At 34.7% G+C, this 23,597-nt stretch overlaps 1 protein-coding gene across 6 annotated transcripts in view; it reads left to right on the forward strand.

The window, feature by feature from the left end:
* The first annotated feature begins 7,700 nt into the window (after positions 1-7,700).
* LOC107028426 (probable phosphoinositide phosphatase SAC9) overlaps positions 7,701-23,597 on the forward strand; it is a 30,951-nt gene continuing 15,054 nt past the window's right edge. Inside the window, exons 1-10 of one of the 6 annotated variants that reach the window (XM_027919197.1) lie at positions 7,701-7,812; positions 8,328-8,421; positions 8,542-8,613; positions 13,786-14,384; positions 16,140-16,272; positions 17,845-19,061; positions 21,176-21,283; positions 21,438-21,608; positions 22,026-22,268; positions 22,755-23,168. In XM_027919197.1, the coding sequence (XP_027774998.1) occupies positions 8,601-8,613; positions 13,786-14,384; positions 16,140-16,272; positions 17,845-19,061; positions 21,176-21,283; positions 21,438-21,608; positions 22,026-22,268; positions 22,755-23,168 (2,898 nt within the window). In that variant the 5' untranslated portion in view covers positions 7,701-7,812; positions 8,328-8,421; positions 8,542-8,600. Of the gene's footprint in view, positions 7,979-8,327; positions 8,422-8,541; positions 8,614-13,785; positions 14,385-16,139; positions 16,273-17,844; positions 19,062-21,175; positions 21,284-21,437; positions 21,609-22,025; positions 22,269-22,754; positions 23,169-23,597 lie in introns of those variants that run through there. The other 5 variants (XM_015229486.2, XM_015229487.2, XM_015229485.2 and 2 more) reach the window with 5 other exon arrangements.

The following is a 23,597-nucleotide window of genomic DNA, read 5'->3' on the forward strand; positions in this document are numbered from 1 at the left end:
GTTGTAACTGACATATAAAACTATGAGAGCTATCATCCTGGAATCTAGCTTCTTCCACACCAAAAAGAGTTATTCTATTTTCCACTGTAAGGACCATGAACTTCTAACATGTGTGGATCCACTAGTTAATGTCTATCTAGACAATCCTATGGTGGCACATAGTTTATCGAACACGTTAGTCGCCACTTGTACACTCACTTATAAGCTTAGCTTCCACGAAACAAGTCTCATTCATATTCATTTTAGCTCTTAAATGAAACATTGTAATGCCTATTATCCTTTCATCATGTGACATGGGTAATCGCCTCTTGTCATTCAAATAGGGAGCATGGGTAATCCCCTCTTCCCTCATCATTAGAATAACTCCATAATATTTGTTTATTTTAGGTGAGAGAGATCTTTCTACCCTAAGAACCCTTATTATGAGAGATAACTTTTCATAATCATGATTTTATGTGTTATGTGAGAAATCCTTTCAACAAAACAACAACAACATCATTGGTACTTCTTTTTGGAATCATCCTTAAAAAGTTTACATAAAATTCATGAGAAACTTCTTGATTTCATATTTTTCTTTTATAATAAAAACCCATATTATATAATCATAACTTGAAAAACATGAGAATTACATAGGTTCATGTGGGATCATCATAACAAAACATCAAATTAACTCAATTCATGCATAAGGGATCATAATTCAATCAATTAAATCAATAATAAAGAGGACCCATAACATAGAAGAAAAATCCTAACTCAATTGGGAAATTCTAACTTTGAAAATCGGAGAAGTTGGGAACTAAAGATACTTTCCTAAATCTTGCAAATGATTTTTTTGATATAGCGCTTCAAAGAAATTATGTGAGAAAGAATGTGGGTGAGAATGTGGAGCCTGAGCTTCCTCAACTTTCGGTTGATACTTTCTCCTAGAAAGTGAATCATGCTAAATTTAAATATGTTTTTCAAGTGTTGGCTCAAGATATTATGGCCTAGTCTAATAGAGATGACATATCTCCCATGTACCCTATTTGGGTGTGGAGGCAACAAAAATTAAGACTTCACAAGGATGAATCTTCCCTAATTCCATGGTTTCGAGGTTGAGGAGTATCCTCAAAAGTTCATTGATGAGGTATACAAGATAGTGCAAATTATGGAATTCTCTATGGTGGAGAATGCGGAGTAGGCTGCTTATGAACTTAAGGATGTGGCTCAAGTTTGGTTCAACTAATGGAAGGAAGGGAGGGTTATTGATGCATGTCCTTTTTATTGGGAGAAATTCAAATGAGTTTTTCTTGATTGTGTCTTTCCTCTCTAAATGAGAGAACAAAAAGTTCTTGAGTTCATTAACCTCCAACAGATGAATATGAGCGTCAAGGAGTATTATTTGAAGTTTACTCAATTGAATAAGTATGATTCCACTATGGTTGTCGACTAGAGGGAAAGGATGAGTAAGTTTTTGTTAATTAAGGAAATGGAAATATATACTTTGAATATACATGAACAACAAATTGAAAAGTCAAGGAAAAGGAAAGAGAATCCAAGAGGGAAATGACTAGTGAGGGTACTTTTTCATTCTAGGTATGGTGGACAAGGAGGTCCTTTATTGCGACTTAAGTTTTTTTTGTAAAGGATACTCAAATTTAACGAATCATAAGATAGGATACCAAAAACTAAAACTCAAAGAGGTGGTGGAAATATATCTTCTATTCTCGCTTGGCGAAGGTGTTGTAAGTGTCACTTGGGAAAAGTTTAGTCAATAGTGATGGTTACTTTGGTTGTGGAATGAGTGGCCACAAACTGAAGGATTGTCAATTGCAAGCTAGAAAGGGTAAGGATGGTAGGGAAGCTTAACTAAGTGGTTATTGTAGGAGTTTTCGTTGTCACAATAGATTTAATGCTCTTCACACTCCACATGATCACGAGGATTCTCCAGATGTGGTGACGAGTATGTTGAAGTCTTTCACCTTGATATTTATGCTTTTCTTGATCCAGGTGCTACATTATCGTTTGTTACTCCTTATTTGGCCACGAGGTATAGTATTTGTCATAAAATTCTTTCTTATCCCTTTAATTTTTATACTTATGTTGGTGATTCTGTGTTGATAAGAGTTTATAGAAAGTGTCCTATTCCATTTTACATTCAGTCACTCATGTTGATCTTATGGAGATTTATATGTTAGATTTAGAATTGATTATTGGTTTGGATTATCTTCATTTAATTTATGCTTCCATAGGTTGTAGGACCCTATAGGTCATATCCAGGGTTCTGAATTATCCTATCATGTTTTGGTAAGGGGAATATTATGTTCTTAAAAGTCAATTTCTATCTATCCTAAAGGCTAGAAAAGTCATTTCTAAGGATTGTATTTATCATATTATTTGAGTTAAGGATATCGATTTTGAAATCTCTACTCTTGAATCACTCTTGATTGTCAATGAGTTTCCATGATTGTTTTCCAATTATCTTTTCGGTATTCCTCCCGAAGGGAAATAGACTTAGGTATTAACCTTCTCCTGGATACACATCTATTTCTATTCCACCTTATCTTATGGCAATGGCAGAACTTAAGTAATTAAAAGGATTATTTGAATTATTTGTTGTATAAGTGTTTTATTAGACCAAGTATCTCACCATGCGGTGCTCCAGGGTTGTTTGTTCGAAAGATGGATGGTTCGCTCCGAATGTGTATTAACTATCGATAATTGAGTAAGGTTATCATTACAAATAAGAATCCTATTACAAAGATTGATGATTTTCTTGATTGACTCCAAGGGGAGAGTTACTTCTCTAAGATTAACCTCCAGTCAGGTTATCACAAAATAAAAGTGAAGGAAAATAACATTCCAAAGATGGCTTTTCAAACAAGGTATGACCATTATGAGTTTCTTGTGTTGTCTTTCGTTTGAATAATTCCCTGACGGAATTAATTGATTTTTTCAACAGGGTCTTTAAGTAATATCTTGATATGCTTGTGAATGTATTTATCGATGATATCTTGATCTATTCATGGAGTGAGGTGAGCAGGTTGATCATTTGAGAATTGTCTTGCAAATTCTCAAGTATCAAGAATTGTACTATAATATTAACAAGTGTGAGTTTTTATTGAGGTTCATTGCTAGCATTGGACATGTTGCTTCCTGAGAGGGTATTCAAGCCAATCCTCAAGTCAGTTAAGAATTGGCCCAAACCTTTTTCCTCTCTAGAAAATACGAGGTTTCTTTGTTTGTCTAGTTATTATAGGAGATTTATGGAAGTATTTTCTTATATTGCTTCAAATTTAAAAATATTAACTCAAAATAGAGTGAAACTCCTATGGCAGGAATTATGTGAGAAAAGTTTCTAATATTTGAAATATAGACTCAGCTTGGCCCCTATTTTGACATTGCTAGAATGATCAAATGGTTTTGTTGTTTATTGTGTTGCTTCACGAATTGGTCAAGGATATGTTTTGATGCAACATGATAAGGCTACCGCTTATGCCTCAAGGTAGTTGAATATGTATTAAAATAATCATCGAAACAATGAATTTGAGTTAGCGGCGGTAGTGCTTACTCTAAATATTTGGAGGCATTAATTTTATAGTGTTCATGTAGCTGTATTCAACGACCACGAGAGTTTGAAATATGTGTTCACTCAAATGGATTTGAATCTTCACCAAAAAAGGTGGCTAGAATTATTGAAGGATTATGATAATAGTGTCTTATATCATCTCGGAAAGGTGAATATGGTGGAAGTTGTTCTTAATCAACTATTAATGGGAAGTTTGGCTCTGGTAGAAGAATATAAGAAGGAATTATTTTGTGATATTCATAGATTGGGATGATTAGGTGCTCGCTTGATTGATTTTAACGAAGTAAGTGTAGTCTTTGATAATAGTTCTGAATCATCTTATGAATCAACTGTGAAGGACAAGCAAGAACTTGTTATTAGGTGACTTGAATAAGTCGATTTTTTAAAAACTACAAAGGCTTTTTGCCAATGGGGATATGGTGTGTTTTGATATCAAGGTTTGTTATGTATTCCGAATATTAATGAGTTTAGAAATAAGATTTTTAATAAATCCATAGTTCCTGGTATTTTATATACCTAGAAGACACCAAGATGTTTAGTGCATAAAATCTAATGTTTAAGTGAGATGAAGAAAAATATTGTGGAATTTTTGACTAAATGAATTGTCAACTAGTGAAAGTTAAGGATTAGAAACTGGGTGGTTTCTCTCAAAAAATTTGTATCCCTACATGGAAGTGGGATATTTTAATATGAACTTCATTGCAGGTTTACCCACACTCATCGACACATTGATTTGATTTGGGTTATTATGAACTGAATGACGTAGTCGGCTGACAATCTTCCCCTTAGAACTTCATTTTTAGCCGAGGAGTATGCTATGATTAATATTCAAAAAATAATAAGTTTGCACAAAGTGTACTTGTCCATTATCTCTTATCGTGGTACTTAGTTTCCATCTTAGTTTTTGAAGTTGTTTCAGAAAGATCTTAGTACTCAAGTTAAACTTAGCAAGGCTTTCCACAATCAGACGGACTGACAATCAAAGAATACTATTTATACCTTAAAGGATGATATGTTTAGATATTATTTAATTAATTTCAAGGATAATTGGGATGATCATTTTCCATTGATTGAATTTGCATATAATAATAGCTATTTTTCTAACATTCAAATGACACCATTTGAGGCTATTTATGGCAGAAAATGTAGGTCTCCTATAGGTTGGTTTGAAGTTTGTGAAATCTCTTTGATACGTCCTGAGGTTACTCATGAGGCAATGGAAAAGGTTTATCTTACTCGTTGAATGTTGAAACCGACTCAAAGTCGACAAAAGTCTAATGTCGATGTCAGAAGAAGATAACTTTAATTTAATGTTAATGATTGCGTATACTTTAAAATTTCACCCATGAAGGGTGTAATGATAATTTGAAAGAAAGCAAATCTTAGTCACATTATGTGGGACCATGTCAAATATTGAGGCTTGTTGGCAAAATTGCTTTTGAACTAAAGTTGCCTAATGATTTAACATCAGCACATATGGTATTCCATGTCTTTTTGCTGAAGGAGTGTATTGGAGATCCGATGTTATCTTTGGAATGTTTGGGACTTAAAGAAGGTCTCTCTTATGAAGATGTTTTGGTTAACGTTTTAGAACGACTAGTTAAGAAGTTCAAAAAAAGAAATTGTTTTGATGAATGTTTTGGAGGAATCAATTAGTTGAGGGTGCTACTTGGAAGGCAAAAACCAATATGATGTACGACATCCTCATGTCTTTCCCTATACCGTATTCTATTTTGATGTATTAGTATGGGAAAAGGGACAAATATATCCCCAAACTTTCAAAAATAGTACACCAATACCCTTCGTCATACTTTTCGTCCATAAATACCCTCGTCGTCCAATATCTAGTGCACATTTGCCCTTCCCACTAATGTAAGAGTCATATTGTACACGTGGCACAATACTACGCCTCAATCCGGATTGATCAAATATTTAACCCAAATTTCAAATACCCGTTTAATCCGCCCCATAACCCATTTAACTCACCCAATACTCCCATTACCCACATCAAAATTTGATGTTCATGTTCGAGAACCCCACGTAGAATTCTCAAACATATGTTGAAATCTGAATCTGAATCGGAGTTCTTGAATTCGTGGAGTTGATGATTTTAATTCATTTTTTGATCTTAGTTAAGAAGAAAAAGATTTCATAAACTTTTCAAAACTTTATTTACATTTGGGGAAGAAACATAAGTTGTATCAGCTCAGAATTCCATTTTCCTTTCATGGAGTTCGTTTTTTTCTTTGGAATAATTCTACCTCTTTCTTTACCAAAAAGGACATACAAGTAGTAGACAATGCAAATAAATTACAATATTTTGATTTGGTTATGTTTTTATCTCTAATGAAATATGAATTTTTCAATTACTCTAATTAATTTTTTTTATGTTAATTAATTTAATTTGTAGAAACTTTATTCAAGGCAAAGTGATTATGATTCTTCTTTAAGACTTTAGTGTGATATTTTACTCTTCACATAGATAGATGCATTGGATTTTCAATTTCTTTTGTTTAAATATTTAAGAAGATGAATGAAAAAATATATGAAAAGATAAAAGAAGAAAAGATAGAGGAGGTGAGGGGGTGGGGATGGCGGCCACCTTAAGATGAAGAAGAAGAGGTAAAAGTAAATGGGCCTTTTTTTCTTTAGGGTTGTAGATAGTTTGTAACATGGGTAATGGGGCGGTTAAACGGGTATTTAAAATTTGGATTAAATATTTCGGGTTGAGGCGTAGATTGTGCCACGTGTACGAAATGACTATTCCGTTAGTGGGAAGGGCAATTGTGCTCTAGTTATTGAACGGCGAGGGTATTTATGAACGAAAAATATGACGAAGGGTATTGACGTACCATTTTTAAAAGTTCGGGGGGTATATTTGTTCCTTTTCCCATTAAGATATACTAGTTGATTCAAATTGAAGTAAATTAGACAAATAAAAAATAGAAAATAACAGTGAATTTGATTTGATTATTTATGATTTTAAAGTAATAGTGAAATTTCAAAAATATGTGCATAATATTAGTACAAGATTAGTAACAAACAATTAAGAAATTTTTTAATTAATCGTATGAATAAATACATCAATATTTTTTTTAGAGAAAATGGCCAAATGACCCCTCAACCTATTAGTCAATTCTCAGCTACACACTTAAACTTTACGGGAGTCTGATTACCCTCCTAAACTCTTTATTTATGATATTTTATAACCCTTAAATGTTCAACTTTTGCCATACCCAGATATACAAATATGTTTGAATACACGCGCTAGGTGGGCCCATTTTATTTAATTTTATTTTCTTATTTATTTCAGATACAGTTCCAAACATAATCACATGTTTACTCTTGAATGGAGTATCAACCTTTCTTCTTCTTCTTCAAGATAAATTGTTCTGCTCCTGATAATTCTAACAATGCTATGTAACATGTGATGTAATTTTTTAAAAATAAATAAAATCGATTTTTGAATGAAAAATTAGATCTTGAAAATCGACATTTACTAAATCTTGAAGGTCAACTGTAATGGTGAGGGAGAAAAATATTTTATGATTCTGCTTGCTGAAGGAAGGTGAAAAGAATGAGTGTACATACGTGTAGTTTTATATTTATGAATTGAAGAGGGAAATAACTTATTTTTGGGCATTGATATGGAGAAGAAATTTCAAGCTCCATACCAAGATCTAGTTGACCTTGCAATTTTATATTTATTAGTGAGGAAAATAAATTAGAACCTTGAATCTAATAGCGAAAAAATTTAGAAATCCTAAAGGTTCAAGATTTGAAATGGAAGTTATCATTGAAGCTTTGAAATTGTTCCCAAGCTTCAAGCTTTTAAATTGGCAAAAGAAGGGAAGAAGATGAAAGAATTGTGGAAGAAAAGGGGCTTAGAAATACAAATTGTAATTGGAAGACTTATTTTAGGCTGATTTGGACTTACACGTGGATTCCAAAACACAAAAATTACGTTTTTGATATATCTTCACGCGCCTAAAGGAGGTGTATTCACCTTCTTGAACATGTCAGCGTTCAAGGGTTAAAAGATATTAAAAATAAAAAATTCAGGAGAGTATTAATGTGTAGTTAAAAATTGACTAATATGTTAGGGGGCATTTGACCATTTTCTCACATTTTTTATATTCTACTTAGAGGTATTTTGGTCATTCCAAATGTGCTAATTCTTAATACATACTTCTCACAATTGACATTATACATCGCCCTGATCAGATCTGGTTGTCTCTTTTAACGTATGTATCTCCTGCATTTTGATTCTTCGTCTAATCTTGCCTCTTGGGTCGAATTTATTTCATTTTTGTGCATCTATATGTATTTGAGTTTCCTTTTCCGAACGAATTTGGGGGAGGTTTTGGTTCTTTGGAGGACTTGTGATTTTGAGCCGCCCTTGTGGTTTAGGTGTGTATCCCACTTTAAATTTTAACTGCTATATTAGGTTGCTTTGCTATGTTTAACACCCGATGTAGATTAAGTGCATTGATTGGGTTCTTGTTTTGGTTAGTGAAGCTTAATTTGGACTAAGTTCTTTGATATGTTTTATGGTGTTGTAAAGGATCCATATACATATACTAGCGATTAGAAGGTTTTATCGAAGATCTTTGATAAGATTAGGATTTCTGGTGGTACTGTTTGTCAATAAGCCATGTTGTTCTGTAGTTCAATTTCATTCAGGGATGAAATACTGCTTTTCCAGCTTTTTGGAACACGTGGAATAGAACTTTCAGACTTGTGATGTTTATTCTTGCAGATTTGAAAGGCATAACCATATTCAGAATTTTTGCCTGTTTTTTTTTCTTTTTGGGAGGATGTCGATGAAGTGAAGTTAAATTCAAGTGAGTTAGGTGAACTCTGTCTTTTATATAGAAAGGCGAATTTTTTCCTATAGGAAAGAAATGAGGCAAACATTTCTTTATCCTCTTTGGTAATCTTCTGACATTTTTTCGTTCCATGTGTCTTGTCAGATTTGAAATTATAATTCTCAGAAGTCTCATGAGTGCCTAAGCTATTTAGTTATCACGACATGGATTCACCTGGTAAGATTTGAAAGTTATAATTCTTAAAGAAGATTCTTGTTTTTGCTTATACTGTTTGTTTTCTCTCTACGTGCACATATATTTAAGTTATAGTGATGGTTAGTTTTTTCTTTGGATGCAAAATTTGTTTTTGGTTATCGAACTGTTACCTGTTTTCTAGTCAGATGCTCATAAATTCTTTGCTAAAAATGGTAAATCTATTAAGAATTAAGCTGCAGTGCGATTTCCATTTGTTTGTTGTGATAAATATTGGAAGTTGCTTTCTTATGTGCATTTTATGTGAGAGTCCTGAATGATTTAGGAAAAGGCTACATTACTTTTGCTCTTAAATCTCAGCTTTTGGTATAATGAATGTCCTTGTCTACTAGGAGGATATTTCTCAATTACAACCCTTTTTTTGCATAAGATAAGTTTAGTAAGCTTCCACCTATCCCAAACAAGCTCCTTTTCTCTTGGGAACTCACTTTTGGAAAATAAGCCAATTTAAAAAGAAAATCTTTTCTGATTAGCTAGTGAGTTCCATTCCTTCAATATGGATGGAAGAGCCTATTATTAGACAGAGATAAGTCTTTCAAATTAATTAACATTAACAAAGAAAGAGTAAGATGGTTTTACTTACTTTACGAGGGCTCTAGAAGGCTCATTAATAAATTAAACGCTGGCAAAAAAGTGTGATGGAGATGAGTGCTATGAAAGAGGTTTCACCAAAATAGGGGCATCTTTGCCGGAGGTGTGGTAGGAAAATAGAGGCCTACTTTGTAGAGTTTATCAGAATTTTAACAATAAGGTTGGTAAGTATGTTCAAATTGATGCATGGGTACGTGATATGAAATTATTGGTGATCATTCGAGAAATTATTGACGATGGAGGATGGTATGAAAGTGTACGCAATCCTGGGGAGACCACAACAACCAACATCAAGAACTCTAGAATTAGTTAAAAACATAATTTGAAGATCAATGGGGTTGTAGTAGTTCAAAACAAAATCAGAAAAGGGCCTAAAATACCCTTGAAGTATTTACAAAACTACCCTCCATCGACCTATTGGCTCCAAAATACCTTTCTCATGCACCTATTGGCTCCAACATACCTTTGTCATCTACTTTTGGGTTCAAAATTAACCACTTATTGAACGGTTTTAAATTTAAACTATTTAAATATTTTTTTAAAATACTTGGTGCTCAACTATTTGCTATAATTTAACTTATTAATATAACTTATAAATCAATCCACTACCCACCAATTATTAATTAAACCTCACCCAATTAATAAACCCGCCCCATTACTAATGCAACAACACGAAAACTACTACCAATGAGTATTTCTAAAAATTTGATGTGAAAATGCCTATAGAAGTACATTATCATACATTAAAGTCCTCAATCAAAACATATTATAATTCAAGTGTCTAAATAAAAATTACCGATAAACTTAAAAGTCTGACTATGTTCATCTTAATTAGACCTTCTTCTCAATTATGTGATGTTACTTAATAGATAACTTTTTTTAAAAAAAAATCATATTTTAAAGTTTACATATTTAAAACAAATAATAAGTATTTATAAAATTATATTAAAAGAAGTGCATGAATTAAATTATCCAATAGTTGAGCGCCAAGTATTTTAAAAAAATATTTAAATAGTTCAAATTTAAAATCATTAAATAAGTGGCAATTTTGAATTCAAAGGTGGATGATAAGGGTAATTTTGAACCAATAGGTGGATGAGAAGAGAATTTTGGAGCCAATAGGTGGATGAAGGGTAGTTTTGTACCATTTCCAATACTTCGAGGGTATTTTAGGTCCTTTGCCGAAATAAAAAATCAATACTTACCAGAGACCAAAGCATATAGTGCCCATTTTCTTGCCAAATGCCAAACTAGGAAATATAATGATCCTTTCAACATATCTCCCAATCAAGAACAACAACAACAACAATCCCACAAGTAGGGTATGAGGAGGGTGGAATGTACACATATCTTATTACTACCTTGTGGAGGTAGTTAAGGTGCAACTAATTCACATAGAAAGAAGGAGACAATGAAGAAACTATAGCAGAACGACTAAATAATGCTCAAGAAATTGCTCACAAAAGGTTTCTTAACAGATGGAAGGTGAAGCCGATTGAGCATAATCAATTCCTTTTCAAAATGCCTTTTCGTCAAGAGGACTCTAGGGATCGTTTGGTATGCGGGATACTGTGGGACATCTCAAGATTAAGTCTGGGATAGAATTTATACCGTGTTCGGTTGATTGTATAGGTTTATATCTGTCAACCAAACACAATATAAATTTTATCCCAATCATGGGATATCTCACCTTCTTATCCTATCCAACATAGAATTATTTTATCCCATTTCCTAGGAAGGATAAATTAGTCTTGAGTTTATAATCCAAATACAATAATCCTAGGATACTTTAGTCTGCGCGTACCAAATGAGTAATTAGAGTTAAGGTGGGAGATTTGTGTGGGAATGGTAGAAGAATATCTTTGGAATGGTGGTTGTCAGTTGCAGGGTTGACAATGACGGAACCATAATCTGCCAATAGATGGATAAAAACATTCAAAATTCCACTCCATGCTTATGTTTGGTTGGGGAGCTCCTTTAGAGTTATTACTGAATTGTGTGGTGACCTTGTTATACAAATAACAACATACTTAGTGTAGTCACCCAAGTTTAGTCTGGGGAGGGTTGGATATAATGTATGAAACCTTACCCTAGGGAGACTTTTTTCAATGGACCATTGCTGAAAAGACATGTTTTCAAAGCAGGATTCTAAGAAAAATGTGACATCAAAATAACAAGATACAAAGAAAATGAAACAAGTAGTAATACACATTGAATAATAAGAGACCATGCAACTACTAAATAATACTACTAATTAGGAGAAGAGAGGAGGATGCTGGTTCCCTAGTTCTCCTAGATAAAGTTCGACAACACTGCGCTTCTTACTGAGTTGTGTTAAGTCATGTCTAATCACCTCCCGTGGCTCTTTTTTGGCTTAGCTCTACCTCTCCTAAATCCTGGTACAATCAACCTCTCCCACCTTCTTATTGGCAGATCTTCACACCTCCTCTTCACATGCCCAAACCATCTTGGCCTTGCTTCGCTCATTTTGTCTACTACATAGGTCAATTCCACCTTACCTCGTATAACTATGTTCCTAATCCCCTCTCCTAGTATGCCCACACATCCATCTGTGCATCCTCATCTCCTCTACCTTCATCTTCTAAACGTGGGTGTTCTTGACCGACCATTACTCTGCACATACTACAATGCTGGTCTAACCACCACTTTGTAGAGCACGTAATGGCCTCAACGACTCATTCTTATCGCATAGTACCATGGAGGCGAGCCTCCATTTTACCCTCTCTGCTCCAATATGATGTGCAACATCATCTTTAATGTCCCCGTCACCCACCCTGCTCCAATACAATTATGGGAATACATTGGTAACGTATGAGTCCTTTTACTCTGAATGTTTACTTTGAAGTTGGGAATGGTGCACACATCTAATTCTTGAAGGATAGATGGCTAGGCAGCTATCTCTTCAAGATGACTTCCCAAATCTTTTCTATATTGTCTAAAACTAGGGGTGGGCATAAAAACCGGAAAACCGAAACACCGAACCGAACCGAAATTTTTCAGAATTTCGGTTTCGGTATTTCGGTTTTCGGTTCGGTATTCGGTTTAATTTTTTGTATTTTCGGTATTTCGGTTCGTTTTCGGTACATATTACTTTGGAATTCGGTATTTCGGTTTAAACCGAAATATTATATTATAATTTATAAATTATATTATATTTAATAATTATTAATATTAAATATATTTTTTAAAAAAAATAAGAAACTTTAAGTTGAAATATCAAAGCCCATTAAGTTGAAATATCAAAGCCCATTAAGTTGAAAAATCAAACAAAAAATTGAAAAAATTGTAAAGTTTAAAATTTTAAAAAGCCCACTAAACAGGCCCATTAAAAAACCGAAATAAAAAACCGAACCGAATTAACAAAAACCGAACCGAATTAACAAAAACCAAACCGATCCGAAATATTTCGGTTCGGTATTCGGTACGCAATTTACAAAAACCGAAAACCGAAAAAATCGAAAAAAAAAACCGAACCGAACCGAAATACCGAATGCCCACCCCTATCTAAAACCCCATTTCTGTCATTGCTATTAAGAGGGAAAGGGGTTACCTGGGACTTCAAATAAACATTTGTGATTGGGAAATACATGAGTTGCTTGGCCTTAATGCTAGACTGCAAGAAAGTAAGTAAGTTCTCATGCGGCAGAGACTTAAATGGGTGACTTATGGTGGAGGCAACTATACAGTCAAGGATGGATACCAGCTATGGTGTTCTAGCAATTCTTTGATAAATAACTGGCTATGGCAACTCATTTGGAGACCCAAATTTTCACCAAAGGTTATCTGTTTCACCTGGACAGCGTTATTCGAGGCATGCTTCAAACAAGATAATCTGATGAAGAGGAATTTCTAGCTACCAAACATATGTTACATGTGCCAAAAGGAAGCTGAAAGTACCTGCTATTTGCTTCTGCATTGTGAGGTGCCTTGGTCATATGGTATATTTTATTTTCCGCATTTTAGGTCTCAAATGGTACCTCCTTCCACAACAAAGGATGCTTATAAGAGTTGGAGTTTATGGAGAGTTGATAAACCCATGAAGAAAATAAGGAAATGGTTCCGGCTTGTCTGTTTTTGTGCATTTAGGCAGAGAGAAACAAGAGATGTTTTGATGGAACTCCATAAGTGCTCTTTAAAGGTGTGGTGTATTGCTAATTTGTTTTGCTAGTCTTATTAACGACATTGACAAACTTTTGCCTTGCTGAGAGTATACACAATGTTCGGATTCATTAGCTCTCTAGATCTAGCTTAGTCAGTTGTGTACAGAACCCAGCTATATTTTGGTAAGCTCAAATGTCAAATTTTGTATCATGTACTTTTTGCATCTCCTTGATGCTTTTTACTGAAAGCACCCCATTAAAAAATACTTTCTTTTGTATTTGAGCATGCAAGGCTTCATTGTTCACTAATCTATATGTTAATGTGAACTTTTTACTGGGAAATTCAGTTCCATGTGGAATTGAATTTAGTGCATTATCCTACTTTTCTGGCGTGTTCACTCATTTCGTGTTTTACTTACTTCAGCTGGACGTCTGCGGGATACATCTGTTGTTGTTGTTACTCTGGAATCTAGTGAAGTATACATTATTGTTAGTTTGTCTTCAAGGACGGATACACAGGTGATCTATGTTGATCCCACAACTGGGAGTCTTCGCTATAATGCAAAGACAGGATATGATATTTTCAATTCTCAAAATGAAGCCTTAGATTATGTGACGAATGGTTCAAAATGGCTGTGCAAGAGTACAACCTATGCCAGAGCTGTGCTAGGCTATGCTTCTCTTGGGAGCTATGGTTTACTTCTTGTTGCGACAAAGTTATCGGTCAGCATTCCGAATTTGCCTGGGGGTGGATGTATATATACTGTAACAGAGACCCAATGGATCAAGATTTCACTTCAAAACCCTCAGCCACTGGGCAAAGGTGAAACTAAGAATGTTCAAGAAGTGATGGAGCTTGATATTGATGGCAAGCATTATTTTTGTGAATCGCGTGATATTACTAGACCTTTTCCAAGTCGTATGCCCTTGCTGAACCCTGATGATGAATTTGTGTGGAATAAATGGTTTTCAATGCCCTTCAAAAAGATAGGACTTCCAGAGCATTGTGTTGTTCTTCTGCAGGTTTTACTTCATACTTGGTACCTTTAGATATTGTACTGTCTGACATTTGACACTTGCTATGATTCCACTTGTATGCATATGATACAATGAAAGAAAGAAAGAAAAAAAAAGAAAAACAAAATAATCTTTGAAACTATAAGAACCTCATGTTTTCACTTTTTTGTACAGTTGGTGTAAACCTTGTGATGTCAAAAGTGTAGTTGACATTGTAGATTTTCTCTATCTCCTTCTACCTATGAAGGAAATGTTTTTGTTATGCACCTTTTCTTTTTCTTCTTTTGAACTGGTTAAGTAGAAGTATTGCAAACAGAAATCTGGCACTAAGTTGGTGCCAATGATTTTTTTCCCTTTTTTTTTTTGAATTATTCCGTACAGAATAAGAGAGAGAAGATTCTACCTATACAAAAGCCTATTCCTGTAGTGCGTCTATAAAGTCAGCATACTATTTTCTCATCTTTAACAGTCTGTAGGTCACACCAAAAAGCCAAAAACCATAAGCAGGTGCACTTAATCTTCTGTACACCCTCTATTTTCCCTACAAAACATCTGTAACTATCCTAGGAATTTCCCAATCAAAATTGTTTCTACAAAAAACAAGATACAGTTGTTACTATTCCAGCAAGTTAAAACCAAAGCACCGAGTTTTCAAAGTGAAATCGTAATGTTTGCACTCATTGCTATTATTAAGGAAAAAATGTTTTTCTCCTCCAGATCTACCTGAGTCTCAAAAGATAGCCTATGCTGCAATTGGCTTATCAGTAAGTTATATGCTCTGTACCAGCCTTTTGAGATGTTGAAGACATAAAAAATTTATGTGTCAAACAGTGTTATCAAAAGCAAAGAGCAGAAAAAAAGTCTTTAAGGACTGTTGGGCTTTAAGAGCAAAGTCAAATAAAGCATGGGCTTTAATGAAAAACAGTGTAAAGGGAAAAAAATACAAATATATATGTTTAGTCAAGACTAATAATTATAAGCATAAATGATAAGTATATGAACAAAGAAACTGATTTTTTTTACGATAAAGCGAGATATCAATTGTTTAGTGTCACCTCTTTAGAAGAGGCTCACTGGCAAGGAAAGGTATTTATTAACCTTGATGACGATACTGAATCGCACATTAAGCTAGGCGAAACGCTCAACATATTTTGTGCCTCGCTTCAGGGCTTAAGCGTGCCTCTGACGACACAGATGTCAAATTTATTCTTTTTTGCTTGAATAGAAATATCATCTGATCCGTTCATGGATAGACTCCTCATGGCGATGATGTTGGTCCTTTGCACAATGGTCGCTGTTACAAATAGGATCTGATGACTTTGATCTTTTATCCTGGTTGTTTTGAGTGTTTATTTGAGAAATCTTATCAACCGCCTTCCCTCTTCTTATGCATTTTGACTTAAAATTAGTAAAATGGTGACATGATCATTCCACATTATATTTTAACATGAACCATTAGATTGTTGGTTAAATTGGAGGTAGAATTTCATTACTTACCCTGGTTTGATGATTTGATTGGTTACTATCTGAGCTGTTTTCTTGCTCCAGTGTATTCCATGCCTTTGATCTTCTATTCGTATCTATGCTGTTTGTATTTGAGTCGAAAACTGAAGTTGTAACTATCTTTCATCTCCCATCATCTGTACCTCTAGGTGCAATATTCTTTGTTTTTTGATAAATAGGGTCAAAACTCTTTCTATTATGAACCATTATGCCGAATGTGATGATATGAATTCTCATTGGGACGATGATAATCCATAGGGCTTTGCAGAATCCCGAAGTTTTGGAAGCTTAGGTCAGCAAGAAGGGGTTGTTGCCCTCACTGCTCGACGTAGTAGGCTCCATCCTGGGACTCGGTATCTAGCAAGAGGCTTGAATTCTTGCTATAGTACAGGTAGCATAAAATTACCCTCTCCATCTTGAATTTGATTTTTTTCTTTTTCCTTTTGTTGCCTTTTGGAACAGACCAGGTCATATCATTTGTCGAGAACAGAGACCAGGTTATTATTTACTGTGGTTCTTTGTGGATTTTGTTCTTATGGATATGGTTAAGAATATTCCTTTATAATAGCTCTGCATTTGTTCATTTATTCTTCCATTACTGTTTGTTTGACATAGTTCTGCATGACTCTGCATGCTTTGGTTAGCGATAGTACATTATGTTTCAAACCTTATCTCTGGTACAAAGTAGTTGTCTCTTTTCTGCATTTCTGTGTTCATTTTATTATTGATTGAATTGTCCAGGGATTCAATGGCGTACACGGAAAGTTTTGTAAGTGGTGTAGACACTTAAAGGGAAGAACAAATGATCAAATTAAAGAAAAGATTGACTAATTTTTGAACAGTAGGATTTTAGGTTTTGCGTGATTAATTGCTCTGTTTGACCAAACTTCTAAAATCAAACTTATTTTAAGAAAGGTTTTTCTTTTCTTTTCAAAAATGTTTTTATAAAAAATATTATTTTGTCGAGAAGTGGTTTATGCTTGACCAATAAATTTATAAAATACTTTTAGAAGCAATTAGTGTCTAGCCAAGTAAATAATGTATTTTTCTCAAAAATATTTTTCAAAAACTTGCTTTGAGACAAAAGCTAATTTTTTTAGATATTGAAGAACAACATATCTAATCCTGAAACACACTTTTTTTTTCTTCAAAAGCTTGGGTAAATACCTTATTCTTAAAAAATAAACATTTTTGACATCCAAAAGCTTGGCCAAACAGGCTATAATACAGTTCAAGCTTGTGGGGAAGTTATTTAACATCTAAGACATATGCAATAATGAATCTTGATTGATTGGTTTGTTTAGTTTGAGGAGCTTAAGGGGTTTCTGAGGGTTCGAATGACACTTTAAAATGAAAGTTATATTTTTTAGCAGCTACTATAGTAACAATAGATTGCAAGAGTTCTTAAAAAATATACAAATCGCTGCCATCAAGGTTCGAACTCGGGGTGACAGCCACATTAAGGAAGCACTTAACCAACAAGCCATCCAGGAGTTTGTATTAGCTGTTGTCATCGTGTGTTATATGTACACGTGTTTTGCATTTTCTATGTGTATATTTTAACTTAACTTTCCAACTAAGCAGTGTCGGATGACACCCCTTGGTATAAGGTGGGCCCTGCAGGGATTCTTTAGTGTATACTTTATGTTCTCTGTATGGAATGGTGGTATCAGTTCTATACCTAATTTAATTTCAATTTTCCAGCACAGTATGTTCTGGTATCTTCCCTGACATGTATATGTGATTTATATTAATAATAATTGATAATTTTAATAATTAATAAAACCTAACAATGTTTAGATAGTTTAATTTGTGAGATATGCTGGACATCAAGAAAAAGAATCTGTGGGATATGTTTATCTTCGACGTCTGTCAATTTGAAATTTATTCCGAGTTTATAAATGAGGCTTATAATTGTAATTATGATCCTTTTATATTAGTTTCATTACTGTTTGATGGACAGGCAATGAAGTTGAATGTGAGCAACTTGTATGGGTTCCCAAAAGGGCTGTTCAAAGTGTTCCTTTCAATACTTACATCTGGAGAAGAGGCACTATTCCTATGTGGTGGGGTGCGGAGTTGAAGTTGACTGCTGCAGAAGCAGAAATCTATGTCGCCAATCGTGATCCTTATAAAGGAAGTGCTCAATACTATCAAAGGTTAACTAAGAGATATGATGCACGAAACCTAGATATAGCTGCTAGTGGAAACCAGCGAAAGAGTGCTTTTGTTCCAATTATATGTGTCAACTTGCTTAGGAATGGTGAAGGAAAATCAGAATCGATTTTGGTTCAGCATTTTGAGGAATCTTTGAATTATATTAGATCAATTGGAAAACTACCTCATACTCGGGTTCATTTAATAAACTATGATTGGCATGCCAGTGTGAAGTTGAAAGGAGAACAACAAACAATTGAAGGACTCTGGTACCTTCTAAAAGCACCATCAGTTGCTATTAGCATCACTGAAGGGGATTATCTGCCTTCTCTTCAGCGCATCAAAGATTGCAAAGGTGAAGTAATTTATAGCGATGACATTGATGGAGCATTCTGCTTAAGATCACATCAAAATGGAGTGATACGTTACAATTGCGCTGATTCCTTGGATAGGACCAATGCTGCTAGTTTCTTTGGTGCCCTCCAGGTTTTTATGGAGCAGTGCAGACGGTTAGGTATATCACTTGACAGTGATTTGGCATATGGTTATCAGTCATATAATAACAATGGGGGATACACAGCTCCATTACCCCCTGGCTGGGAGAAACGGACTGACGCTGTAACTGGGAAAACATATTTTATTGATCACAATACAAGGACAACTACTTGGAATCATCCCTGTCCAGATAAACCCTGGAAGAGATTTGATATGACATTCGATGACTTCAAGAGATCGACAATCTTATCACCTGTCTCACAATTAGCAGATTTATTTTTGCTTGCTGGTGACATCCATGCAACATTGTATACTGGCTCCAAAGCTATGCACAGCCAAATTCTTAGCATATTTAATGAAGAAGCAGGCAAATTTAAACAGTTCTCTGCTGCACAGAATATGAAAATTACTCTTCAGAGAAGATATAAGAATGCTGTTGTAGATAGTTCTCGTCAGAAGCAACTAGAGATTTTTCTTGGATTAAGGCTTTTCAAGCATTTTCCATCAATTCCAATCCAGCCATTATATGTACGTTTTATATTGTTCTCCTACACTTGTTACATGTGACTCTAGTTTCTTTCATTTTCTTTTCTTTTCCTTTCTTTTATTTTGCTTATAGTATTGTTTTCTTGAACTGTCATTTTTTTAGCTTCATATTGACATTCTTCTAAGCTTATATCTTGACACCCATTGAATGCATCCTAGTTGACCTGATCACCATATAAGCAAGGAGCGGTTTTTTCACTTAAATCTTTGATAATTGTTAGCAACTTGGGTCTTGCTAATGTATACTTTACAATAATGATTATCCTTTCCTACCCTCTTCTTGATCCATAAACCTGAACCCAACTTGTTCAGATCACGTTGAACTTCTATAATTTCCTAATAAGTGTCTTTTTTATTTGAATATTGTTGGGAATGGAAAAGGAAGAGGAGAAGGTAAAAAGGAAGACAACTTTATCCACCTATTGCTTTGATGAGATCTGTATGGTTCAGTGGGAGGACATGATCCCATTTGATGAAACATTTATAATTCCCTGCAGTTTTGGATGGGTGACTAGAGATGGAGTTTATATCGAGTGTCAAGAGGGCTTGACATACTGACTTGGGAAGCTGCATATCTCTTCACTTTTTTCTTCCTTCCCCTTTACTTCCGGACCGCACCGAAAAAAATAAATGAAATCCCAACTGTTTGTAATCTATGTTGCTTCTTCACAACTTTCATTTTTTCATCCCAACATTTAGTGGAGAACGAGGTTCTAGCCTACTATATTGGAGACTTGGAGTTTTTAGCTTGATAAAATGGAATCCTGGACAAGTACATGATTGAAGAGCATTTATTGGGTAGAATGTATGTTGCTCGGATTCAAGTGCAGGTATTAGATCCGGATGTGGCTCTTGTGGTTGGATTCTTCATCATATAATGGATCCGAGTGCGGATACGAGAGTTGGATATGGTCAAAAAATGTATATTACGACACATAGATTGTTTTTTTTATCATTTGAAGTTATTGAACTAAAAATAGTAAAACTTCATTCTTTATAAACACGTGTTTTATTCTTATCTTGCGTGTGTGTGTGTGTGTGTATATATATATATATACACACACACGTCTCTCTGTATGTGTGTGAGAGAGAGAGAGAAAGAGACATAAACCCAAAATAGAACAAATATCCAATCAATCTATACGTCTCGGTCATAGAATGTGTTCAATGTACCCAAGTTAAATCGATCAAATCCGCTATGGATCCCACACTCACTCTCACTCTACATCTATCATGTTGTCACAGGTGCGGCAGGGATTATGAAGAGTCCACACAACATAGAATAGAATCCTTTCATTTTGGTTTCTTATTGGTTCATATCAACAGTATCTTTCATGGTTTGTTACTATGTTTTTTGCAGGCAGATTGTGAAGGCTTCTTTTGTTGCTTTTTCCCCTTTTTACTGCTCATTCTTATTTTCCGCTCATACCAGGCTCTTGATTCTTCTTCCTGCAATGCCTTTTGTCTATGTATCATCTTTCTGGTTCTATCTTATATATAGAAGAATTAAAAAGATTTAATATAGACCTGGTAAGAAGGCATACTATTGGAACTGGCGACAGAAGGGACAACTCCCAAAGTTATGGAACAATAGGTTGCATCAATTAGACTCTGAAGGGATTCAAGATGTTAAGACACAATTTTCCAGATTCCTAACTTTTGAGGTTGTATTTATATGTGGACTCTGATTATGATTCTACAAAGACAAGAAGGGCACCACACATGGAAAATGTATACTTACTAACTAAAATGACCTATGTGTGTTATAATAATATACTGGATAGACTTTCTGTGTTCAGCACTGCCTGGATACAATAAAATCCTGAAACAGTTTGCTCAAGCTTTTTCCTTGTTAAGAGGAAATTGTTTTCCACTTTAATTATCTCTAAAATGAATGATTAAAGCGGCATAAGCCTAAAAATCCGCATATCCTCGGGCTCCACTTAGGGATGACATGGGATGCTTTGTTTTTGTTGTAATCAGAGATATTTCCGTCAATTTGTTATACTTGAGGTTATATGTTTTGAGTGAGCTAACTTTATTTTGTGAAAGTCATTTGAAACTTATTCTGTCACCGTTGTTTGTGCTGATGACAGGTCGCTTCCCGTCCCACTGGATGCTTTCTAAAGCCAATTGTGAATATGTTTCCGATTTCCGATGGTGGAGCAAGTCTTCTTAGTTTTAAAAGAAAAACAATGACATGGGTACCTGCATAATGCTTTTGACATTTTTAAACTGCATTTTATTTGATAAAAGAATCTTCTACAGTATAATATCCCCTGCTGTTACATCTACAGTAGGTTCATTTATATCCAGCATTGGGCACCTTGTCTCAGTTGTGTACACATCTTCTTACAGGTTACTCCACAGGCGACTGATGTACTTGAACTTTTTATTTACCTTGGCGAGCCTTGTCATGTTTGTCAGCTACTTCTCACTATTGCACATGGTTCTGATGATTCAACGTTCCCATCAACAGTTGATGTCAGGACAGGGCGTTATCTGGATGGACTTAAACTTGTTCTGGAGGTCTGTTCAATTTCTATTGTGAAATTGTTAGGGCTGTACCTGGTTGTTACTTGCGTCTTTGCTATTCAAAAAATTCAAATCTATGCGATGCTCATGCAATTTGCTTAATAGGCATCTTTCTCTACAGTGATGAGTTTTTATGCCTTTCCTTTTAGATTCTGATAATGGCTAAAGGTGTCTAGGATAGGCCGAGAGGTATTTGCGTTTTCCATCTGTTACTGGGAAATCAACATGCACATATACCTGTTTTTTCCTGATGGAGGATATTATTTTTCATGTATTCTACAGGCTATTATCCTACCAAATGTATGAAATGGAAACCTTTCATAGAAAAATGAAATAGTTAAACTTTTCATGTGCATATATGTCTGGGGTTACTGTCTAAAGTTCACAATTTTTGCATGAATTTGTTCACAGGGAGCTTCTATTCCTCAGTGTGCAAATGGGACAAATATTTTGATTCCATTGTCGGGACCAATTAGTGCAGAGGACATGGCTATCACTGGTGCAGGTGCACGCCTTCATGCCCAAGATGCATCCACGCTTCCATTAATGTATGATTTTGAGGAACTTGAAGGAGAAGTGGATTTTCTTACTCGTGTTGTTGCACTCACATTTTATCCTACTGCGGATGGTGGAGGTCCTATAACTCTCGGTGAGGTACAAAGAAACAAGATAATTTTACTTTTAGGCATCTTTTCTTTCTAAACAAAATTTATAGGTTTCTTTACATCCTTAAACATAATCTTTTGTGGAAGTTTTGACTACATTTATCTGAATATGATAAAGAAGACATCATCCAAGTCTGATGACTAACGTAAGTTATAAACATATTGTTAAAATAGTATTTTGGTCAATTAACTTTTTAGTGTTATGGCTTCGCACTTTTATTATTGTATAGATAACCAGTACAAAAAGGGAATCTTTGTTACCTGATTGGAAAAAAAAAGGAAATGTTCATCTAATTCTCAAAAAAAATTGGAAACACATTACAGAAAGAACGTAATCCAGCTAGACAAATGCATCATTATTTTATTATCATGTGGTCTAAGTAATATGGCTTAACTCAGTTATGGAGCCATGCTGTTGCATGATATTTTCTTCAATCTCTTCAGTACATTTTTCTTTTTGTAAAAACACATGCAGATTGAGATACTTGGAGTATGTCTTCCATGGAGGTACATATTGAAACATGAAGGCTCTGGCACTGGATTTTCTAAACAAGCAGAAACCCATCATGATGTTACTAATCCTTTTCTGACTGAGCCCGGGGAAAATCCTTTCGCTTCTTCTTTAACCACTGGTACACAAACGAACTCGTCTGCTGACTTATGGGTAGACCTTTTAACAGGTGAAAGCAGAATTTCAGATTCTAACAGGCAGCCAGTGGCTGAAACTGTCTTCCATGGCGGAGATGACCTGCTTGACTTCTTGGATGATGCTTTTGTCCAACAACCAAAGGAAGCTAACATTTTTTTAAACAGCACGTCTAAAGGGCTTACTGACAATAACACTCAACGCTATTTGGATTGTTTCAAACTCCTTGTGGGACCCAAAATGGTAGGTGTCTTTTGGATTTTTATATTACTTTTATGCTTCTGACTAGGGGTGGCAACATCAGCCAAACCCATTTGACCTGCCCAAGTTTTAATGGGTTGGACGTGGGTTAATATTACAAATAGGCTCAGTTTGGGCATAACCCATCTTAAACAATGACAAATGCTAGCCGAAACTTTACCCATCACTATCCAACCTCTAAACCCAATAATTTTGTTCTTCTGTAGCCAAAATTCACTCAAATGAAAAAGTTTAAATCTTGATAAAGTTAAATAGCTTAACCATATTATGAAGTGCCGAAAAAAAAAGTGTTGCCATTACAAAATTTGGAGCTTTGAGTCATTGTAATTTGTAATTAGTAGGATGTAATTGCAGTTGAGCTCATATAAACTAATTAATTCCTGAAATATTAGGCTCCTACTCCTTCAATCC

The sequence above is a fragment of the Solanum pennellii genome, chromosome 8 (genome assembly GCF_001406875.1).
Source record: "Solanum pennellii chromosome 8, SPENNV200".
Classification (NCBI taxonomy): Eukaryota; Viridiplantae; Streptophyta; class Magnoliopsida; order Solanales; family Solanaceae; genus Solanum; species Solanum pennellii.